The sequence below is a fragment of the Olea europaea genome, chromosome 1 (assembly GCF_002742605.1).
Source record: "Olea europaea var. sylvestris chromosome 1, O_europaea_v1, whole genome shotgun sequence".
Taxonomy (NCBI): Eukaryota; Viridiplantae; Streptophyta; class Magnoliopsida; order Lamiales; family Oleaceae; genus Olea; species Olea europaea.
The window spans coordinates 26,369,021-26,390,740 of NC_036237.1; the positions used below are offsets into that span (position 1 = coordinate 26,369,021).

General features: G+C 34.6%; 2 protein-coding genes across 3 annotated transcripts in view; one reads left to right on the forward strand and one right to left on the reverse strand.

Annotated features, from left to right (window-relative positions):
- Positions 1-14,559: 14,559 nt before the first annotated feature.
- Positions 14,560-15,579, forward strand: LOC111398960 (transcription factor IBH1-like). The gene has a single exon (XM_023026143.1). It carries the CDS (start codon positions 14,868-14,870, stop codon positions 15,339-15,341), a length of 474 nt encoding a protein of 157 aa, XP_022881911.1. The 5' UTR covers positions 14,560-14,867; the 3' UTR covers positions 15,342-15,579.
- Positions 15,580-19,810: 4,231 nt separating this feature from the next.
- LOC111398965 overlaps positions 19,811-21,720 on the reverse strand; it is a 3,964-nt gene continuing 2,054 nt past the window's right edge. Inside the window, exons 2-3 of one of the 2 annotated variants that reach the window (XR_002703485.1) lie at positions 19,986-20,334; positions 19,811-19,894 (exon numbers count right to left, since the gene is read on the reverse strand). Coding sequence is in view for 1 of the 2 variants with exons in the window: in XM_023026145.1 (XP_022881913.1) it covers positions 20,281-20,334 (54 nt within the window). In the remaining variant the exon portion in view is untranslated. Of the gene's footprint in view, positions 20,335-21,720 lie in introns of both variants that reach the window. The other variant, XM_023026145.1, reaches the window with a different exon arrangement.

Here is a 21,720-nt window from a genome sequence, read left to right on the forward strand (position 1 = left end):
GGATTAGTGTTTAAAAATTGTAAGGAAGGAATAATGCTTAAAGGCTTTGTGGATGCTGATTTTGCTGGTAATAGGGACAATAGAAAGTCCACATCTGCCTATATGTTTACACTTTGTGGTACCTATGTGAGTTGAAAGTCTCAGTTGCAACCTATAGTTGCTTTATCAACCACAGAGGCTGAATATGTTGTCATAGAGGCCATAAAGGAAGCTTTGTGGCTTAAGGGACTGTTATCTGAAATAAGAATGTTAAATGAACCTATAGTTGTATATTCTAATAGCCAAAGTGCAATACACCTATGTAAGAATACTATTTTTCATGAAAGAACTAAACATATAGATGTGAAGTTACATTTTATTAGGGATATCATCTCAAATGAATATGTTCTTCTTGAAAAAATTCCTACACAGTATAATCCATCGGACATGGGGACAAAGGTATTGCCTCTTTCCAAGTTTAAATCATGCTTGGCACTTCTGAATATTGATGCAGGTTAACTATTCAATGCAGGTATAACTTGGTGTCAATTGGAGAGCTGCAAGTGTCCAAAAATCCCATTGGCATCAAGGTAGAGGTTGTTGGGCTGTGATGCTTAATGACCTTTCTGGGCTGCAATGACAAAATGGGCTAAAGCCCAAATTCTGTTTTATTAAACTAAGGCTCTTGCCCAATAACGTGACTTGATCTACCCGGCCCAAAAAGGTAGAAAACGTGTTTTTCAGGCGAGGCATTTTAAATGCAGTCCAAAAACACGCCCTCTTTATTATTCTTGGGAGCCTTCCACCGTTGGATGGAATCTTGATCAATGGTTATCTGTCTGTGGGTATAAATATGCCTCTTGGTTGCCCTAATTTGAGTTAAAATCGTCACTTTCTTTTTCTTGAGCAGCCTGTGAGACTTCGAGACTCTTCCAAATCCTTCTTCTTCTTCTTCGTGAACTTCCAATCTTTGATTGGAACTTATTTCTGAGTGATTCTTCTCTGCTTTACTGAAATACTAAGTGTATTGAAGGGGTTGGTGTGTGATTTTACCCTTGTGGCTTCCTTTAATCTGATAGAGGAAAAGCCTTAGGGTTTGGGTGAATCGTGTGGGTCATACAGATGGGTACAAACCTGATTTTCTCTCGAGTCTGAGCCCAAAGTATGAAAGACCTTCATCTTTGATGCCTGTGGCCTGAGTTTCGTTGATCGGCTGGAAACGGATTTTGTTTCTATAATTTTGTACTAATAATTTTCCTGGTTGTTTTGTATATTTTTGGTTCATTACCTTGTGTAACATTTCTGTATAAAAAATTTACAATAAATAAAAGAATGATGGTTTCAGTTCTTATTCTCTTATTGGCAATTAAAATGATTTAAACTGACAAGGGTCCACCTTAATATTTACATTAGCGGTAAGCGTTTCAATCAAAATACTAAGGCTAAGGATTGGGTCGTTCATGTGTCATTTCTTTACTGCGTTTGTCTAGTATCTTACCGATGCCAGAATTGCGAGGCTGGAAGCAATTAAGGAAATAGAGAATTACTATTGAAAAAAGTACTCACTTAAAACCAAACAAAGGCTACAATATATCTGTTGGAAATTTACTTATCATACGTAGCGAAAAATAAAATAATTTTCAATTCTTATCAGGAATCATCTTTGTATTTAGATAGAAATTGTGATAAAAGTATTACACTTTTTGAGATCTGTAAACTTTTTGTTTTTTCTTTGCTCCAGCAACCTTGATCTACCTCCCACAGCTGCCCAATTATCTAGCCTCCAACGGCAATCCACACAGAGAACAAGATTGTAGGATTAGAGTTTTCTTCTTGTGCTAGCAAGAATAATAAATTCTCTATAAAATTGTAAACCCTAATAACTTATTTATATAAGCCCAAACGAATTTGGCCTAACCCGATCCAATATTTAATTAAATCTGGTCCATGAATTAATTAATCCAATTAATTAATTCAAGCCTATAAATAAGCAACCCAATTAATTAATTTATCTAACGCTTAATTAATTAACAAATCACAATCTTTCAGTTCTCCTTTTGGGTATGACCCATCAGGTTCCCGATCACAATGTCTAACTACGTAAAATACTATTTTGATCTAATCAAAATTGATAAATTAAAACACTCTTTTAATTTATCACCAATTCACACTCGCCGTCCCAAATTGATATCTAGCAATGTGTCAGAGCAATACATGTGACGGAAAATGTCATGTGGTATGACAAAATCAAACTATCGTGAAACTATAATTCATTCGTCAATAATCAATATGATTCAATCAATTACGAGATATGAAAGTATTTCAATCTCGATTATCGATCATATTTTTCACTCCACTATTAAGTCAATATAAGTCGAAAACTCATTTTCGACTTATGAGTACACCTTGACCAAGGATTTCATTATCGGTTTAATTGAATGAAATGCAGATTATAACATCTTACTATATAAGAGTGGCGAATTCTCAATTGATCATTCACAACTTTCATATGATTCTTGACATACTCGAGCGATGTCATATTAGCTGCCCTTGGCACAGCAACATCCAACAACGTCAAAGTATGACTGTCCTCATATAAGGCACTATAACCACCTCAAGCCAAAGGACCAATTATACTACCAAACGTTAGAGATCAATCACTCACAATCAGATGGTTATCCATGTGGAACCTCTCAGTGGGTCTCCAATATTTTGTTCTATAACAAAACATCCACGTGTTCATTCAAGTGTCACCACACTTTAACTTGTGAGATCAGCTACTTACTTCACAAGTAAGAAATGACACACGTGATGGTCTATCTGTAATAACGATATCCGTATCTCGTTAATACTTACGACTACAGACGATTTAAGATTCAATCATATGTAATTTGTATCTCATAATCACAACTCCTTGTGATTAACAAATTATCAAGGTTTGAATCCACGAACTCCATTATTTTATTTAATTAAATATTAATTAAATTATAGATCTGCCATAAAATTGTATTAACTATATATTAAAAGGTGTTTATGTCCAAAGTCGATTGGACCTAGGGTATAACACTTCCAATATCAATTGATATATAGCTAGCGAAGAACGCTATCAGCATGTTCTATAACATTTTTCGAAATACTATTGTAGATGGTATTATTAAAAGTCTTACCTCTATCATAACATTTTTTGAATGCTATAAAAAACTTTTACATAGCATTCTGTTACTGTTATAATTTTAATATTTAAGGCATTCTTTTCGCCCAATCTTTTTCAACATAAAAGCATTTTTTGTCCGAAATAATTTTGGCTTTAATAACATTTTTTAATAATCATGGTTACATCTTCAATATATAGTATTCTTTTTCTATCATTTTTAAATATTTATAGCATTTATTGAATATAATGTATCATTTTCAATAGCATTATTTGATTGTGTTAAATAGTATTCCTAATTCTTGAATTGTCAAACGTAAATATTCAATAGCAATTCTTTTTGGACTAAGAATATGATCAATAATAAATATGCCAATGATTAATTCCAAAATATGCATTAACATTGTCCTGTAGTAATATAAAAGTGTAGATGTTCAATATAGGAATATAATTACATATATTCCGTCCCTCATCAAATACTAATAGATATACACGTTTGAAAAGGCCATAAACAAAACAAAATTAGAATCATCTCATTCTAGTTCTTCAAAAGAAAATCCCTTGTACTCTTGTAACTTATTTGCAGAGGACACTGTCAAACCAACAATGTATTTAAATCTAAAATTTAACAAAGTGACACTACTTACTAGATGAAAAATTACGTAAAGTAAAAAATTCAAAACTCTAATTAGTGATGAAGATATTAGAATACAAAACTTGACCTTATTGTCTATGGTATCTACTCCATTACAACTTTGTGAAACCGCAATGCAACTGTGGCGCAAACATATTCTTCATTACAAGCCATATCAGAAATAGGCCTCCACAAAACTATCATGCTAAAAAACAAAGAAAAATTCAACATACAAGGCATTCCACTTCAACGGTAGTCATTGTCCCAATAGCTCTAGCTAAGTGACCCTGCACTGCACTTGCAAGAACCAAAATTTCAGGTTCACGCTTTGCCTCAATAGAAGTTTGCATGTAATTTACAATTTTAGCAACCTTTAGAGCATTTTCTCCGACTTTAAAATCTAATAGCTCATCGATTACCCACAGAGCACTCATATTTTCAGTGACTTCATTTCTTTCTAAAAGACTAGCAATGATATCATACAGTTGATCCATAAAACGGGAAAATGCTTCATCACTGAGATCGCGAGCGTGTTCCTCTATGTGTCTTCTTAATGCTAACGCAGCCTCATCATATGCATAAGATAAGCCTGAACAACACTAGTGAATTACTGGTTAATAGTGAACAGAATTTCAAGATACTTGAAACGAAAAATCTAATACCATAAAATATTGATATCCTATAATTAGTATTCAATCAGCAATTAAAAGCAAAATTGCAGTCTTTCGAGTTATGGCATCTAAGTAGGTTAAATCTCTTGCTAAAGTCGCAGGCTTCGGATTTTGCAGCTATCACGATAATATTCCAGTTTTAGGAACACAATAATATTCTTATAAACAAAACCTAAGAATTCATTTATCTCGAACATGCCAATGAATAAATAAAATTCAACTGAAACACAGAACTTTGTGTAAATATTAGAATTTGAAACGGACAACAACCCTTTTGCGGATGCAGAGGTTAACAAGAACGCGATTTAACTCATCAAAATTTTCGACACCGATGGCAGCGCAGGAGGAATAAACCTAAGTGACTGCATCGTTGTAGCCAATGCCATGATTGAATGCTTGTACATGTGTAAATATACACACAGAAACGGTTGCTCAAAGCCCTAGCCATATTTTGAGCTTATCGAAGAATATGAATTACTCGAGATTCAAGAACTCGAATTTCTACTATTGGTCTCAAGATCGATAATACACAAAGTAAATTTGTTCAAAATTTGTAAAAATCGCAGAAAGTATAACACCAAGAATTTTCACCCCTTAGGCCCTGGATGTTCAGCCGAAGCCTACTCACCCGTTGAGCATCTACAAAGTAGATTTGGCTCAAAATCCACTAAGAATCACAAAGAATCGATACAAAATGTATGAAGAAACGAAAATCCTTCACTTATGTTTTCTTTCGCCTCCCCTTAGAAGAAATTGCTTTCCTCACAATCTCTCATACTATATACAAAATACAATTCAATCATCACTAAGAAATTTAACAAAGATTGGACTCAAAAATCACGAAGCATTACGAACCCTCAAGAAAGGAGATGAAGAGAAAACCCTAGAAGAAAATGAGATTGTTTAACATCTCAAAGAGGCAAGGGACGCTTTTATAGTCCACTTAAAACGTCTAGATCCAACGACCCAGATTGAGCTAGATGAAGGGCCAACAATTAATCTCACATTTTAGAGAATAAGTGCATTTATCATAACACATTTTTACTTAAGTCTAAAACCCGGTGGCCCAACAAATAGTCCAAAGTTCAAATGAATTTAGCCCAATCAAGAATAGAGAGGCGGTCCATAACAATCTCCACCTTTCGATCTATTCTTGAAATTCTTTGTGGATTAAAAAACCAAAACACTTGTTTCATTTGCTCTACACAACCTATAAGAAAAAGAAAAAGAATTAGCTTATATTCCAAAAACAATAAACAAGAAAAGACTGAAATTGTATCCATTACCTTCAACAGATGTTCATAATTTTTAAACAGTTCATGAACTTATTTAAGGGCAGTATCTTAGTACCAATATAAGAAGGATTAAATTCAGTTGGGATTTTAACCAAATTAATAAGGCCTTTTTCAACCATATTTCTGACAAAATGAAATTTAATGTCAACATGCTTAGTCCGATCATGGTATACAGGATTTCTGCTCAGATGAATTGCACTTTGGTTGTCTGTATAGATTCTAACAACTTCATTCACAAAGCCAATTTCAACCAACAAGCCCCTTAACCATAATCCTTCTTTAACAGCATCACATGCTGCGATATACTCAGCTTTTGTAGAAGATAATGCTACCAATTTTTGTAATTGTGACTTCCAACTAATACAGTCATCGCAAAGAGTAAATACATAAGAAGAAGTTGATATTCTTTTATCTAAATCACCTGCAAAGTTAGAATCTGTATAGCCCTTTAGAATAATACCTTCATTACATCTTTGAAATTTTAATCCCAGTTCTGTTGATCCTTTTAGGTATCTAATCATCCAAGTAATTGCTAACCAATGAATTTCATCTGGATTAGCCATAAATCTACTAAGAATGCTTATTCCATGAGCTAAATCAGGTCTAGTATATATCATAAGGTACATAATTGAACAAACAGCATTAGCATAAGGTATTTTACTCATTCTATCATACTCTTCATCAGTTTTTGGGAATTGTTCATTAGAAAGCTTGAAATGATTTGCTATAAGTAAAGTCACAGGTTTATATTCAATCACATCAAATTTTCCAAGTATCTTATTTATAGAAGAATTTCGATTTACAAACAAAATGCAGTTTTTTCTACCTTTCTTAATCTCCATTCCTAAAATTCTTTTTGCTTGTCCTAAATCTTTCATTTTGAATTCAGTTTTGAGTTTTTCTTTAACAAAATCAATTTCAGATCTATCATGGCAAGCAACAAGCATACCATCAATATATAGAAGGAGATAGGGAGAATCAGGTCCTCCTGACCCTTTGAAGAAAAAACAAAAATCAAAATTACTTTTAATAAATCCCAGATTTTGAACATAAGAGTAAAATTTCTTATACCATTGCCTGGGTGCCTGTTTCAAACCATAGAGTGACTTTTTTAACAAGCAAACCTGGTCAGATTTTCTGTTCATTTCAAAACCCTTTGGCTGATTCATATAGATGGTTTCTTCAAGATCACCATTTAAGAAGGCTGTCTTAACATCAAGCTGGTCCAATTCTCAGTTGAAGTGTGCTATTAAGGTTAAAAAAATTCTGATAGAGGTTTATTTAGCAACAGGTGAAAATATCTCATTATAGTCAATTCCCTCTCTTTATGTAAAGCCTTTTGCCACAAGTCTGGCCTTATACCTTATACCCCCAGATTCTGGTTCACCCTCTTTAACTTTGTAAACCCATTTACAGTCAACAACCTTTTGATGTTTAGGTCTATTGACAAGGATCCAAGTTTTATTCTTTATTAGGGAATCCATCTCCTCTTGCATGGCATCTATCCAAAATTTTGATTCTTTACAATTTACTGCCTCTTCAAAGGTTGTAGGTTCAGAATTAACAGATTCAAGTTCAGTATAGAAAGTCACAAATTCATTTGGGTTAATTCTGGTGGAAGAGAATCTGTTCCTTCTACCTCTGTCCCTAATCAGCTGATAATTGTCAAGAGCAGTTTCTTGAGATTGATTTTCAATATCAGATTCATTTTTGGGCTGAATTATATCAGATTGAATGGTCTTCACCTCAATCAAATTATCTGGTTCATTAGGATCACTTTCCAGATTCTCACGGATAGTTTTTTTAACAGGAGTTATCCCACTTGTGTTTTGATCTGATGAATTTTTGCAAGGAAACTGACTTTCATTAAAGATTACGTTTCTACTAATAATAACTCTAAACCCATATTTACCTTTTACCCACAGTCTATAACCCTTTGTTTCTTTTCCATAACCCAAAAAAATACATTTTTGAGATCTGGGTTTAAGTTTGCCTACATCTTGATGAGAGTAGGTAGTACATCAAAAAACCCTTAGTTTAAAATAATTTGGAGACTTTTCAGACCACAATAATTCAGGGATTTGAAAATCAGTAGCGCTTGAGGGAATTCTATTTATCAGATAAGTGACAGTTTTTAAAGCTTTTCCAACAAAGTTCTATTCATCCTTTCAGCAATGTCATTCTGCTGAGGAGTGTATGTTACAGTTCTGTATCTTAGAATTCTAGATTCTTTACAAAAGTAATCAAATTCAAAGTTACAAAATTCAAGCCCATTATTTGTTCTAAGTGCTTTGATTTTCTTATTTGTTTGATTTTCTATCATAAGTTTCCATTGTTTAAAGGTTTGGAAAGTATCATATTTGTGTTTTAAAGAAAGGTCCAAATTTTTCTTGGAAAATCATCTACAATTAAAAGATAAAATCTAAACCCACTTAGAGTATTTACTGATGCTGGACCCCACAGGTCAGCATGTAGATACTCAAGTATAGAGGTAGATTTATGAATCCCAGTTTTAAAAGGCATTTTATCTTGTTTACCAATAACACAATCTTCACAAAACTCAAGTTTTTCAATGTTATCCTTTCCAAAATATTTTAATCTGTTCAGAACAGTCAATCCCTTTTCACTAATGTGGCCTACTCTCCTATGCCAAATTAGGGTTTTGTTATCATTTGACTTCACAACTGCAAAGTTATTTCCAGCCAAAGGGTTAACCTGCAGTGTGAAGATCCCATTAGATTTAGGAGAAGAAATAATTTCTTTGGAGTCTAGACTTATTCTGGTTAATTCTTTGAGGATCATAATTTCATGTTCATCATCTAACTGCCCAAGAGAAATCAAATTTCTTTGAAGATCGAGCACACATCTTGTTTGGGACAGTTCAAGGATGTTGTTATTTTCTAACAGAAGCTTAAGGTTTCCAATACCTTTTATTTGACAAGTCATGTTATTTCCCGTTTGAACTTGACCACCACTAAGTAAAGTAAAGTTAGTGAATCATTCTTTGATGGGACACATATGAAAGGAACACCAGAGTCTAATACCCATTCATTTAGATTCCTCTTAGATGTGGTAACAAGGATAACTCCTTGTATATCAGATTCATTATTGCAAGCAATAGTTGTAGCCCCATCTGCATTTGTTCTTCCTTTCATATCAAATATTTTCTTAAAGCAGTCTTTTATGAGGTGTCCAGTTTTACCACAGTAATAACACTTTCTGGGTGGTAGCTTGGGTTTTATTTGAGATTTGTTTTGATTCCTGAATTTTTTAGATTGAGGCTTTCCTTTCTTGTGTGAATTGAAATTGCACAGATTGTTCCGATTGGTCTTTTTATTCTGATTTTCCTTTTCCCTAATATTTAGACCTTCCCCAAACTTAGAGTCTTTAGTTTCAGATTTTAATTCAAGTTCTCTGTTCCTTAAAGATGATATAACAATATCAATAGTAAGATCAATTCTTCCATACTCTAAAGCATTTCTCATATCTCTGTATTTATCACCTAGTGCATTTAACAGACCAACAACTTATCGATCTTCAGACAGTTCCTCATCACAGTCAGATAATTCTTGAACCAATCTTGTGAATTTATCAAGGTTTTCTTCTAGGTTTAAAAAGGGATCAAATCTAAAATTATAGAATTGTTTCAGCAGATAGCATTTATTGGGTATAGATTTAGTCAGATATAGGGACTCAAGTTTGGTCCAAAGACCTTGTGTATTAGTGGTTTCTCCAACCTTTCTAATAACACCATCAGACAGATGCAAAAATATAGAACTCCAAGCAATCTCATCTAATTCCTATCTTCTATAGGCACTAATTTCAGTACTTCAAGTCCCATCAATAGCCCCAAAACATCTCTGTTGCATTAACAGAGCTTTCATTTTCTGTCTCCACAAACTAAATTCTTAGTCCCTCTCCAAATTTCTACCTCAAATTTTTGTGCAGTAGTCATGATTACAGATAAATTCACAGATTCAAGTTTAAATGTCACACAAGATATAATAAGTACAGACAGTGAGAGTAGACAATAAAGATTTCAATATAGCAATCTAATATCAAGAATATGCAGTTAATCAACAAGAGTAATTAAAATCAGATATAACTACCAACTTGAAAGAGGGTATAAGTGGTGGTGACCCGTTAATCCACTACCCCCTCAGATTCCCAAGTCCTCGTAAGAGACCTTGGACAAAGGAAGATAGCAGTAGATCACTTCCCTTAATGACCAACTCAAAATGAGTAGTATATGATCTAAAAATTGACTGAGAAACGAAGAGAGTAAGAAACTCATACCAGAATTGAAAAACTTGTGTTTCAGAATGAAGAAGGTAATGAGGGAATACCAAAACCGATTGCACAATCCAAGATATTACACAAGAAACTAACGAGTCACAGCAACTCAGTAGTGAGTCACAAGAAATCAGCAGGAATCTGAGTGAGTCGAGTCGACTCACTTTCACTCAGAACGAGTCTTAAAGAAATATCACTCGGAAAATCCAGAAGCCTCAGAAGCCCAAGAAAATACAGTGTTCATCAAAAATAGTATCACAAGGGAGTATCACGGAGTACTCAAATGGAAGATCTAATAAATTATTACACAAGAAACTAACGAGTCACAGCAACTCAGTAGTGAGTCACAAGAAATCAGCAGGAATCTGAGTGAGTCGAGTCGACTCACTTTCACTCAGAACGAGTCTTAAAGAAATATCACTCGGAAAATCCAGAAGCCCAAGAAAATACAGTGTTCATCAAAAATAGTATCACAAGGGAGTATCACGGAGTACTCAAATGGAAGATCTAATAAAATTTGAATTGAAGATAGATCTTGTCGGAAGTTTCCAAAAAACAGACTTGATTTTAAAGTATTAAAAAGAATTTTAAAAAAAAAATTAGATATGCGATCTAGGGTTTTCAAAAAGCTTTGAGAAAAAAATTCAAACCCTAACTCTTTGACAAACTGCTCTGATACCACATTTGGTCTCAAGATCAATAATATACAAAGTAAATTTGTTCAAAAATTGTAAAAATTGCAGAAAGTATAACACTAAGAATTTTCGCCCCTTAGGCCCTGGATGTTCAGCCAAAGCGTACTCATCCGTTGAGCATCTACAAAGTAGATTTGGCTCAAAATCCACTAAGAATCACAAAAAATCGATACAAAATGTATGAAGGATTCCTTCACTTATGTTTTCTTTCGCCTCCCCTTAGAAGAAATTACTCTCCTCACAATCTCTCATACTGTATACAAAATACAACTCAATCATCATTAAGAAATTTACAAAGATTGGACTCAAAAATCATGAAGCATTACGAACCCTCAAGAAAGGAAATGAAGAGAAAACCCTAGAAGAAAATGAGACTGTTCAACATTTCAAAGAGGCAAGGGAGGCTTTTATAGTCTAGTTAAAATGTCCAAATCCAATGGTCCAGATTGAGCTAGATGAAGGGCCAACGATTAATCTCACATTTTAGAGATTAAGTGCATTTATCAGAAACACGCTTTTACTTAAGTCCAAAACCCGATGGCCCAACAAATAGTCCAAAGTTCAAATGAATTTGACCCATTCAAGAATAAAGAGGTAGTCCACAACTTCTACTTTAGCAATCGAAATTTAAAATCCTTAACTCTAAATTAACTACAACACATGTACCAATAGATAGAGAAAATTGCGGAATTAAACCGGGAGCAAGATTTTACAAGCAGATGCGATTCTTGAATCTTCTGTTTTTATGTATTTAAATTAAAATATTACCTTTGAAATTTCTTTGTCAAATTATTCTTCTGAAATGAATCGATAGGGAGAGGCGTGATTTGATGAAAGAAAGAAACTCAATCCATTATAAATGGCATCAAGCCATCCGTCCATTATAGGAACTCATCCAAATGTTTTGTCACACCTAGTAAGTAGAGACTGATCGTCTAGCTAAAGGGAAATTCTTTGAGGGAATTCATTTCAAGTGTTGCACGTGTTAGATATATAATGTCACGTGTTTCGTTCATCACCACGGTCGCCACCACCCCAACAGTTGTAACAAATTATATTATAGGAATGTATTTGCACCGTGACCATCTTCAAACGAAGTATTTTCTACAATAGCACCATGAATAGCACATAGTTGTGTAACACTTAGTACTATCTTACGTAGTCGCGACCAACACTAGTAACATATCATGTTACGTCTCTACTCTATTGTAGCCACTTGTAACATATCATTTTATATCTCAGCTATTGCATCACCATTTATAACATATCATGTTACATCATCGCCACTATCACCATCATCACCACCACCAGACCATTGGCGCCTGCCTCCACCATAAGCCATCACCTGAAAAACCTTAACCAATCCCACCAACCACCACATGCTCTGAATCGATCAAGCCTCCACACCACCACTAGATTTGCATCGCATCTCACTATTGCCGCCATAATCACCTCAACCATTCAAATATGCCACTCTCATCACTATTTTCAAACCCCACCTTGATTTGCATTTATGAAATTAGTTCGTTAAGTACCATCAAAACTTGTATTCTACCACACAAAATTATGAACGGTAAGACTTACATAGTCTTTGTGGGAAATTCAAAATTATGGGACACATGTAGGTCCACTCTCATACAACTACAGATTATTGTAAATGGATAGAATTGATTCGTTTATGACGCTATTCGACCTGCTACAGATAATTACGTTTGGTGATTAAGTAATATTATTGAAATTATTTTTCTTTTTTCAACTTATTTGGACCAATTCTCCAAGGACTCATATTGGATCTACTTGAAACTTTAGTTTTAGTAAATTTGTGTCTACAAAATTTTTATTTTAGGGCATTACTATCTTCATTCTTGGAGATCGCTTGAAGCACGAGTAGTTCTTGAAGGAGACAAGTATAAAAGTTTCAACTGCGTTTCTTAAAAACTAATGATAAAAAAATAAAATAATATTGGTGGAAACTAAGATGAAGAGTCTTTTATCAAAATCAATAACGGGTAAAAAAGAAAAAAAGGACTGAGGGTATGCAATTCTGTAATTCTAATTGGTGATAGGTTACATCCATCCATTATTGGAAAATAGGACGTGTAGTTGGGCTATATATGTTCAAAGCGAAAGAAAATAATAATAATAATAATAATAATAATAAATAATGTATAATAAATAATAAATAATAATAATAATAATAATTGACAAGTTTAGTACACTTGAAGTTGAACACTAATTTGGTATACGTTAGATTTCTTGTGCCTTTTGTCATGATTTCTATCTTCATGTATTTAGTTAAATACTAGTTCTCGTGTCCTTGTCCTTCTTGTCTTGTAAATTCAAAACTATTTCATACTTAGGGCCCGTTTGGTAGAGATTTTGAGAATTGATTTTTTGACCGTTAGAAGAAAAGTGGGGTCCACATGTGAGAGAAGAAGTCAAAAATTACGGCTTGAATAGTAAAATAACGGTTAAAAATCAATTTTTTGGGGCAAAAAATCCCTACCAAACGGGGCCTTAATTTGTAATTATACGTTATTTAAAACTTATTCTTTTTTATAAAATATATTCTAAAAAAGTGGGGTTCGAACATGAATATAGTATAAATTGGTTACTACATTCATAATTGTTAAGAATCATATGAACTTAATTATTATTGATGTGTGATAACAAGCTAATATTTGTGGTTCCAATGAAAGACATAGGCATGTTTGTCTAAGCATTAGCCTAATTATGAGATTGGTTAAGGAGTCTTAATTCGAAAGCAATAATTCATGTCAATCAATAGGCAAGTTGGACCTACCATGTTCATTTTTGGTTATTGAAAGGAATGGCTCCATCCAAGCGTGCGTTTCTATTTGCATGTATGTTTCTATATTCAATGCTTCAAGTTTTTACAATTAAAAAAATTAGACTTTTTCGAATTCTTTGTTTCAATTTCAATATTCAAATTTTAATCAACAAATTTGTTAATTGACCCATTCTCATTGTCTTAATTAGTTAGAAATGGCTGTTTTCACGACTGAGGTCAAGATTTCAAGAACTACAATCCCCTTCCCACCCCTTCCCATTCAAAAAAAGTTAATTAATCAAATAGATCTTCATTATTCGCTTAGAATTGACAACATTTTGATTTCAAATAGTTCTTAATACTCGATTAAATCAACGAGTGTTTCCTGGTCAAGTGTTTGGTATGTATTATGGTTACATAAAGATGCATTGTCGAAGTAGGCATGACAATTTATTATTTTCTCCTAAGTTTGTATTTTGGGGTTAAAAATTTCAGTATATATTAATATATTAATCTACCTTCTTGGTGGTTTTACCAAAAATAATCCCATTTACGTAACAAGTAAATATACCTAAGTCTTCAGGTCATTCTCCCATGCATGCTCACTTGTTTAATTCTTTCTGCTTGACGACTTAAAAAAGATGCAATCCTCTGCTCGATGTAACTTAAAAGGTTGAAAAAATTTAAGTCGAAATTAATAATTAATTTTGATCGTACATTTTATATATGCATGAGATTTCCATGCACCTTTTAGCAACTTTTAATTATATATCATCAAATTTTATCAAAATACATTACTTTTAACTACGTCAAAGGGCAAAATATAAATATGGGAAAATAGATTATAATTTTGCAGTAATGGGCCCACATAAATTGAAAATGGCCAGCCATTCAAGTAGGTACATGCAACCATGTGCGATCATATGGTGGTTGGCCCTTATCCAGCCCTACAAAACAATCTTTTCACCTCGAAAATGAAAGATAAATCCCATTATTATTCATCAATTTATTTAAAATTTCATTTATAAAAGATTGATTCATTAGTCGTCTTCTCACATTTTCTTCACACGTTCGTTCTTGACAATTCCCCGTCCCCTTTCCTCTCTCTCACACACTCACGCACGTGCATGTTGGTCATATGTATATAGTAAAACTTATGTCAAAAAATCTCAAATGAAGTTTTGATAATCTGAGCCAAAGAGGTCCATTTACTCAGAAGAAAATCTTCGTCTCTAAGGGTAGTAGAAGGAGTAGTTGGTTTGTAGATTCGTTGTAAATGAAGCTTTGCCTTTCTTAGCTTTTAAACCCTAAAAATTTTCTTCGACTTTCAATCTTCTGTACTCAGCAATATACCATCCATGAAGACTCACAATCAACTCCCCTCGAGCCACAGTTTAGTCGAATCCAGGTTCGCATATCTGTTCCTCAAAGCCCTAAAGGAACTGAACAAGAATAGACCATCTTCACCATCTATCAGAGATACTTACAGGAGATATAATCTCATTAGGGTTTCAGCCTATGGATTGATGGCTTCCGCAGTCAGACCGAGAAGAGCTTGGAGTCGTGCGACGCTTTGGAAGATTCGGAACCGTACATTTCTCCGTGCTTTGATGAAACGAAGCCGAACCCGTTCGTTGACGAGAAGAGTACCTGCAAGAGGAAACCCTAAAAAAGGGTTAGGTTGTAAGCTCGTAAAGGATCTTCGGAAGCTCGTGCCAGGCGGTGAAGAAATGAAATTTTGCAGATTACTGAATGAAACTTCTCACTACATGAAATGTCTTCAAGCCCAAGTACAGATCATGAGAAATATTGTAGATCATTACTCCACTTGAGCTGTCCTTTCATTCATATATCCGTAAAACTGCATGTGATGAGCACTGGAATATATGATCTTCATCCATGAGGTTGAATCGTATTCAGAAGTAGATGGCTTGAACATCATAGTATATATCGTATATTTACCCTAAGCCTCTTCGGGTAACTATACCTACTTGTTTTATATGCATTTTAATAACATGTACTGTAATTGTAATATGATAGTTATATGCTTATGTCCAGCTCTTTCCTCAACTGATTGTCAGCAGCCAAGTTATATTCTTCAATAAAAAATAACAACCAGCAGCAAAAGTGTTCAACTAGGGTCTAGGTTCTAATCAAAGCTACGTTAAGATACAGTTAACGAAGGAGATTACATATTTAAGAAGAAAGGTGATCCATCATTCGTTCCTTGTAGATCGAGCACACAAAAATTGCACGCAGAAGGTGCGAGCCATGAGTTTAGGCTTGAAGCTGAACCATGCTCGAAGCTAAACTAATATACCTAAAGTAAGTGATTCGCCGGAAATACTTTTGGCTATGTTAATGATGAAGTAGATGATGCGAAGAATTTTCCCCGAATTTAGGGTGTGGCCTTAAGTTCACACGTTCACCATCTAGCAATGAATATGAAAGCGAAACTATGCCCCTGTTTGACGGCCATTAAATGGGAAAACCCATGTTTCGAATAAAGATTTTTTGAAGAGTGTGCGGTTAAATGGAGGAAAAAAATTTAAGTTTACGTTCAGAATATTTTTTTTTGTGTGAATGTGTGGTTAAAATAAGTATATAGAAAAAATAGTTTTCAAATAATAGTTGTTAAACAGGGGTTAAATGGTACAAGTTTTACGAACTGTTCATAATAATGAGAAGCATGATTAGATCTCACGATTATAAATTTTCTCCATATTTTTCGTTAGTTAGAGGTTAGGCTGAGCCCCCCCTCTTGTGTTGTACTTTATTTATTTTATTATTAATAAAATTGTGCAATCAAGAATGGCTTAACAAAACAAAAATGATAAAAGACTAATATAACCCAAAAGTATCTAATTAATTAAACGTAAAGACAAAATGGCCATCAGTGAGCATAAACACACGGCCAGGATTGCACACTTGCGCTCGTGTCCCGTTCATAGGTTTTTTTATTAGCTGCCTTTAGGTGGTATTTTCATAGGATAAACTCAAAGGATATTTCTCCTTGCACAGGGCCTGAGACATGGGGGTGGACCCCAGCACAACCCAAACTCAAAGGCCTTCATGTCTACATCATCCCTGTGCACAGGGCCTGAGACATGGGGGTGGACCCCAGCACAACCCAAACTCAAAGGCCTTCATGTCTACATCATCCTTCCTGGCCAAAGATGATTCCTAATCGTATCAATAACTCCATCATTTGCCCGACAAAGAATATCCCAAGTACAGACTGGGGTTCTTAGCATTGAAAACTGAAGTGAAAATATGAAAGAGAGAACGATAACAAACACAAAAAGAATGATAGGCTTGGACACAAAAAGCTATCATCAAAAGATATTTGCTCTCTCTAGAATTTTTTTAGAGTGCTTAAAGGAATCCATCGACAAATAGTTTGTAAAATTAAATAACGAAAATGTCACTGTGACAGAGCGTCTAAATAGGCGCCCTGTCACAGGGGCTGTTCATTTAGCATTTCCGATTAAATAAGCCCTCAAGAAAGCACAAGTGATTCTTTCAAGAAATTGATGAAAATCTTGAAGAATTTGAATTTGCTAGAAAGAATTGGAATTACTCTAAACCGATATATAATGATAATTCTTGTGTTTAGAAATGGAAATTTATCACTTATTACTAGTTTTCCATCCGTATACCATGAAACGGTTCCAATCATTCATATAAAGTAAAAAACTTTTCATGGTAAGACACCAGAAAATTAAATTGTGAAACTGTAAGTGTTCTGCCCTAAGTTTAATCGACTTTGGACATAAACGTTTTTAATATATGATTGATGCGATTTATGGCAAATCTATTATTTGATTAATTAATATTAAATTGAATTAAATAAAGGAGTTCGTAGATTCAAATCTTAATAATTTGTTAATCATAAGGAGTTGTAATTATGAGATACAAATTATACATGATTGAATCTTAAATCATCCGTAGTAATAACTAGTAAGTAATGACAAAATACAGACATCGTTATTACGGATATATTATCACGCGTGGCATTTTTTAAATAATTGATCTCACAAGCTAAAGTGTGGTGACATTTTAATGAACGCGTTGATATTTTGTTATAGAACAAAACATTGAAGACCTGTTAAAAGATTTCACATGGATAACTATCTGAGTGTCAGTAGTTAATCTCTAATGTTCGGTAGTGGAATTAGTCCTTTGACTTGAGGTCGTCATAGTGTCTTGTATGAGGATAGTCATGCTTTGACGGTGTTGGATTTTGTTTTAGTAATGGGACTACGAAGTATTACAGTGTAGACTCTGGAAAGGAGAAAATGAATCTAATGTTGATGTGAATGACGAAGGTGATGAAATCGGTGAAACTAAACCAATTCAAGAAGAAATAAATCAGCAAGGTCTCAGTAAATACCTTCAAGACACAAAACTAGGCTTGTTGGCAACTGTTTCACACGAAAGGAGGATATAGATTATCATCAAGTGTTTTCTTGTGTTATAAATAGGTTAATGTTCACTTTAATTGGTCTAGTTTAATTGGGCGCATAACCAATTGAATATCAAAACAGAAAGTTAAAAAGAGGAAAAAATTTCTGTCCCAACATTTACTTTTTGAGGTGTTCCTTTATGGTTTAAGACAATCCTCAAGGCAATAGCACAAACTTTGGTACTTGAAATTTGGATTTAGTGGTAGTTACAATAGAGATGTTATATCAATCATATTGCACATTACTCAATGTGTCAGATATGTTAGAGAGTACAACTTGCACAAGACATGCATAATAGATTTGACGTTAACCGCATCGAACTCACAAGGCCTACTTGGTGCGACAAAGGGTTAGGTCCCTTCTGATCGCCTCGAAGTGGCTAGGTGACGAGTCTATGAAGAGTTGTGTCGTCTCGTAGGATAGTACAAACAAGGCCCTGAGCTCTGCCCCAGGTGCCTCGAAATTGAGGGTGAGCAAGGTGATGGAATATGATCTTATCGTCTCAACCAAGAAGATAGAGAAGGTGACACGCACAAATGTGTTCACCTCAGAGGAGAAGGTGCTTACGTGATATGTTATTGGCTAGCAGCCCCATGGACAGAGGCGTAAAAGAACCAATTCAATAAAGCTAAAAGAGACATCATGAACAAGAGTTGCTGGTTTTATGCACCAAATCGTAGTGGCCTTGAAAACCTGCTAAATTAGCAACTTTGATTCCCAAACATCTTTCGTTAGGCTTTGCATTATATCATACGCTAATGTCATGGTAATTTTTAGAGCACTGTAAAAACAGATGTCTACCCTTAATTGAGGATTATCCCAAACAAAAAGGCAAAAAAGAGTTACCAACTTGTGCAGTTAAAGATCCATTTCTACCTCATAAAGGAAGCCTAAAGGCTAACACTACGTATCTGGCTCGACTTCCCAGCATCCAAAATAACTAAACACAATTTTTAAGTCTCAATAACTAAGTTATCGGCTTGAGATCGTATCTTTTTGGGGCTATTCTTGATGTACAACTCTATTTCCATAGTGATATTGCAATTCACTTTGGAAAATGCAATCCATTTTCAGCTTAAATCACATCTTAAACGAATACAAGGCATACTTAATCAACAGTTTGTGCCATCTCACTGCAGGATTACCCCTGCTACTCGGCGAAAGGAGAGAAAATCCTGACTAAAGACTAAAACTGGTAACATAAACAGAATATGGTAAGGCAACATACACTAGTAATACTTCTAATTTACATACAAAAGTCAGATTGAATGATAAACTACAGATCTTAAATAGAACAAGTCGCAGTTCCAGCCAAAGTTTGCGTCATTTTCTTTACTAATCTTCACGTAATGAATTGCCCTTTTCAGGACTAGCAAATCTGTTCTATAATGGATACAACAGAGATAAAGCACAAACTTGTCATTAGTTTGCCAGACTAAAACCTAACACGACGTTCATCAGAAATCTTCATAGTTTTCTAAGCATCGACAGCAAGAAACTGCTCCTAATACAACTAGGATAAGCAGAACAAAAGCCGTTGGTTCTCTATCCGGGGCAGCTCCCACTTTGTATTCAATGACCCGAAACAGAATACCTGGCACAAACTTATTATAGACAGGTATCATAATTTTTCTATTTGATCCTTAATTTTTTATTTTTTTATTTATTTATTTATTTTTTTTTTGGATCTTGTGTGAGCATAGGTGTTTGGGGTTGGAGAGGGGAACGCCGAGAATTTAGTAATTGACTTCTGAAAATAATTTTAAGATCCAAATAGATCTTGCATAGAAGATTATATATGGGGCCATGGGGGGGAGAACAAATGAACAACACAGTAAAAGCAAAACCAGATGAAGAAAGCTCATTCCTTATTCTTTACCATGGCAGTACTCAGTATACTTCGTCGTCTAACAAGTACACTACAAAAAGAGAACCGATGCAACAATCATGTTTATGTCCATATCTATAATGATTTTTTTGTAGTCTATGAACTTCGATTAAATTTATAACCTGGTCCCTGGTCCTGATGCTCCCTGTCCCCATATATGTTTCTTCCGTGTCTAAGAGCCTGATGATTTTCATACTGTCTTCGGCTTAGCTCTAAATTCAATTAACCACTAATTGCAACATGGAGAGGAGCCCGCATGACCAGTTTGCAGACGCTGCACTATATACAAAACGGCAAGCAAGCACACTACAATGAAGAAACGTGAATGGCTAAGCCAGACTCTCTGCAAACGTACATACAAGGATTGAAAATCCAACTCATGATTGAGCTATTGCTCATTATTTTCTCTTGCAAAATCTATGATGATGCTGTCCTTCCAAGATCATGGTACCGGAGCTTCCCAAGTTGGCTCTGGTTATAATGACACATTTATCAGAACCAATAATAGTTCAAATACAAATCTCCAACCAAAGAAGCACAAATTGAGATCAGACCCAAAAATCGTAGCATTAAATGGAGACAAAACTGCACATGTTACGACAATGAAACTGGTAACTAAAATCTCACACACTATCAACAGGTTTCATACCCTCTTTTATTCTCTAAAAATAAGAATATGTTTGGCCAGTGTTTATAAGGTCAAAAAATGGTTAAACCAATTTTTATGCATACATTTTGTGAGACTCATACCCACTTATTCACCACTCATTTTTACTTATTTATAAACAAAGACCAAATATAAACACTTCCCACACAAGCTAAATGAAAAGGTGAAATATTTTTTTTAACAGGAACACTTCTAGAATAAATTTGAACCCGAACATACAAAAACCTATACAAATAGCGATTCCTATGACAATTTACCATCCAACTGAAGCTATTTATTAAGAACGCACCAGGAAAAGAATGATATTCTTGTAAAGATTTATTCTAGATTGAGTCATCTTTAGACATCTCGTTGTTAGCAGAATAAAGAGAGGAGAAGCATGGCAACAATAAGGCATCCATTGCACACAGACAGTCTTGCTAGGATTTTCTGAATTAGAACTTCCATTGTGCAGTTATATATGTCATTGCTCAAACTCAAATGCATTCAAGAAGTGCTAGCAACCTAAATAACACCTAAGTCCAGTCAAAAAAGATTCAAGACAACCACCAACTTGTAGAATATATTCAAGGAGGTCCTATAGGCATAAACATGTTTCCTTTATTCAGTGCATGATAGAAAGGGAAAGCAGAGTTTTTTGATTTATTTCATATTGTCAGAGTTTTAGATGGTTTTACGAGTTGTCAAAGATATGAACCCATAATTAACAGGCATAGTTTTTGGACTTCTATATTTTTAGGCTTATTGTATGGAGTGGATTGTTATACATAACATGGGGAGCCACCAACAGTCACAAGGTGGGCCTTGGCCCCAACTTCCTGACCCTTTAAAACACACGGCCTTTCCTCCCCTCCAATCCACCATACCATTCATCATCCTTCCATCTCTCCTCCTCCTTTACCGAAAGCAGTCAACCATATTAACCACAAATCCACAAGGAAAATATAACATCATCCTCTTCTTCTCCAACTACTTTGAAAAACTCCTTTGCTACTCTTGGAGGCAACCTATATCCTTCTGTTGACCATTCTCTTCCCCACCCACACCCAACCTGGAAGCAGCCACCTGTTTTAGAGGTGAACCGACCCTCATTCTATCCAACAATGAGCTAGCAACCGTTTCATGTCCTTTTCAATCTGCTATTATTGGTAAATTAACCCTGTATGACCCTCCCCCCCCCCCCCCCCCCC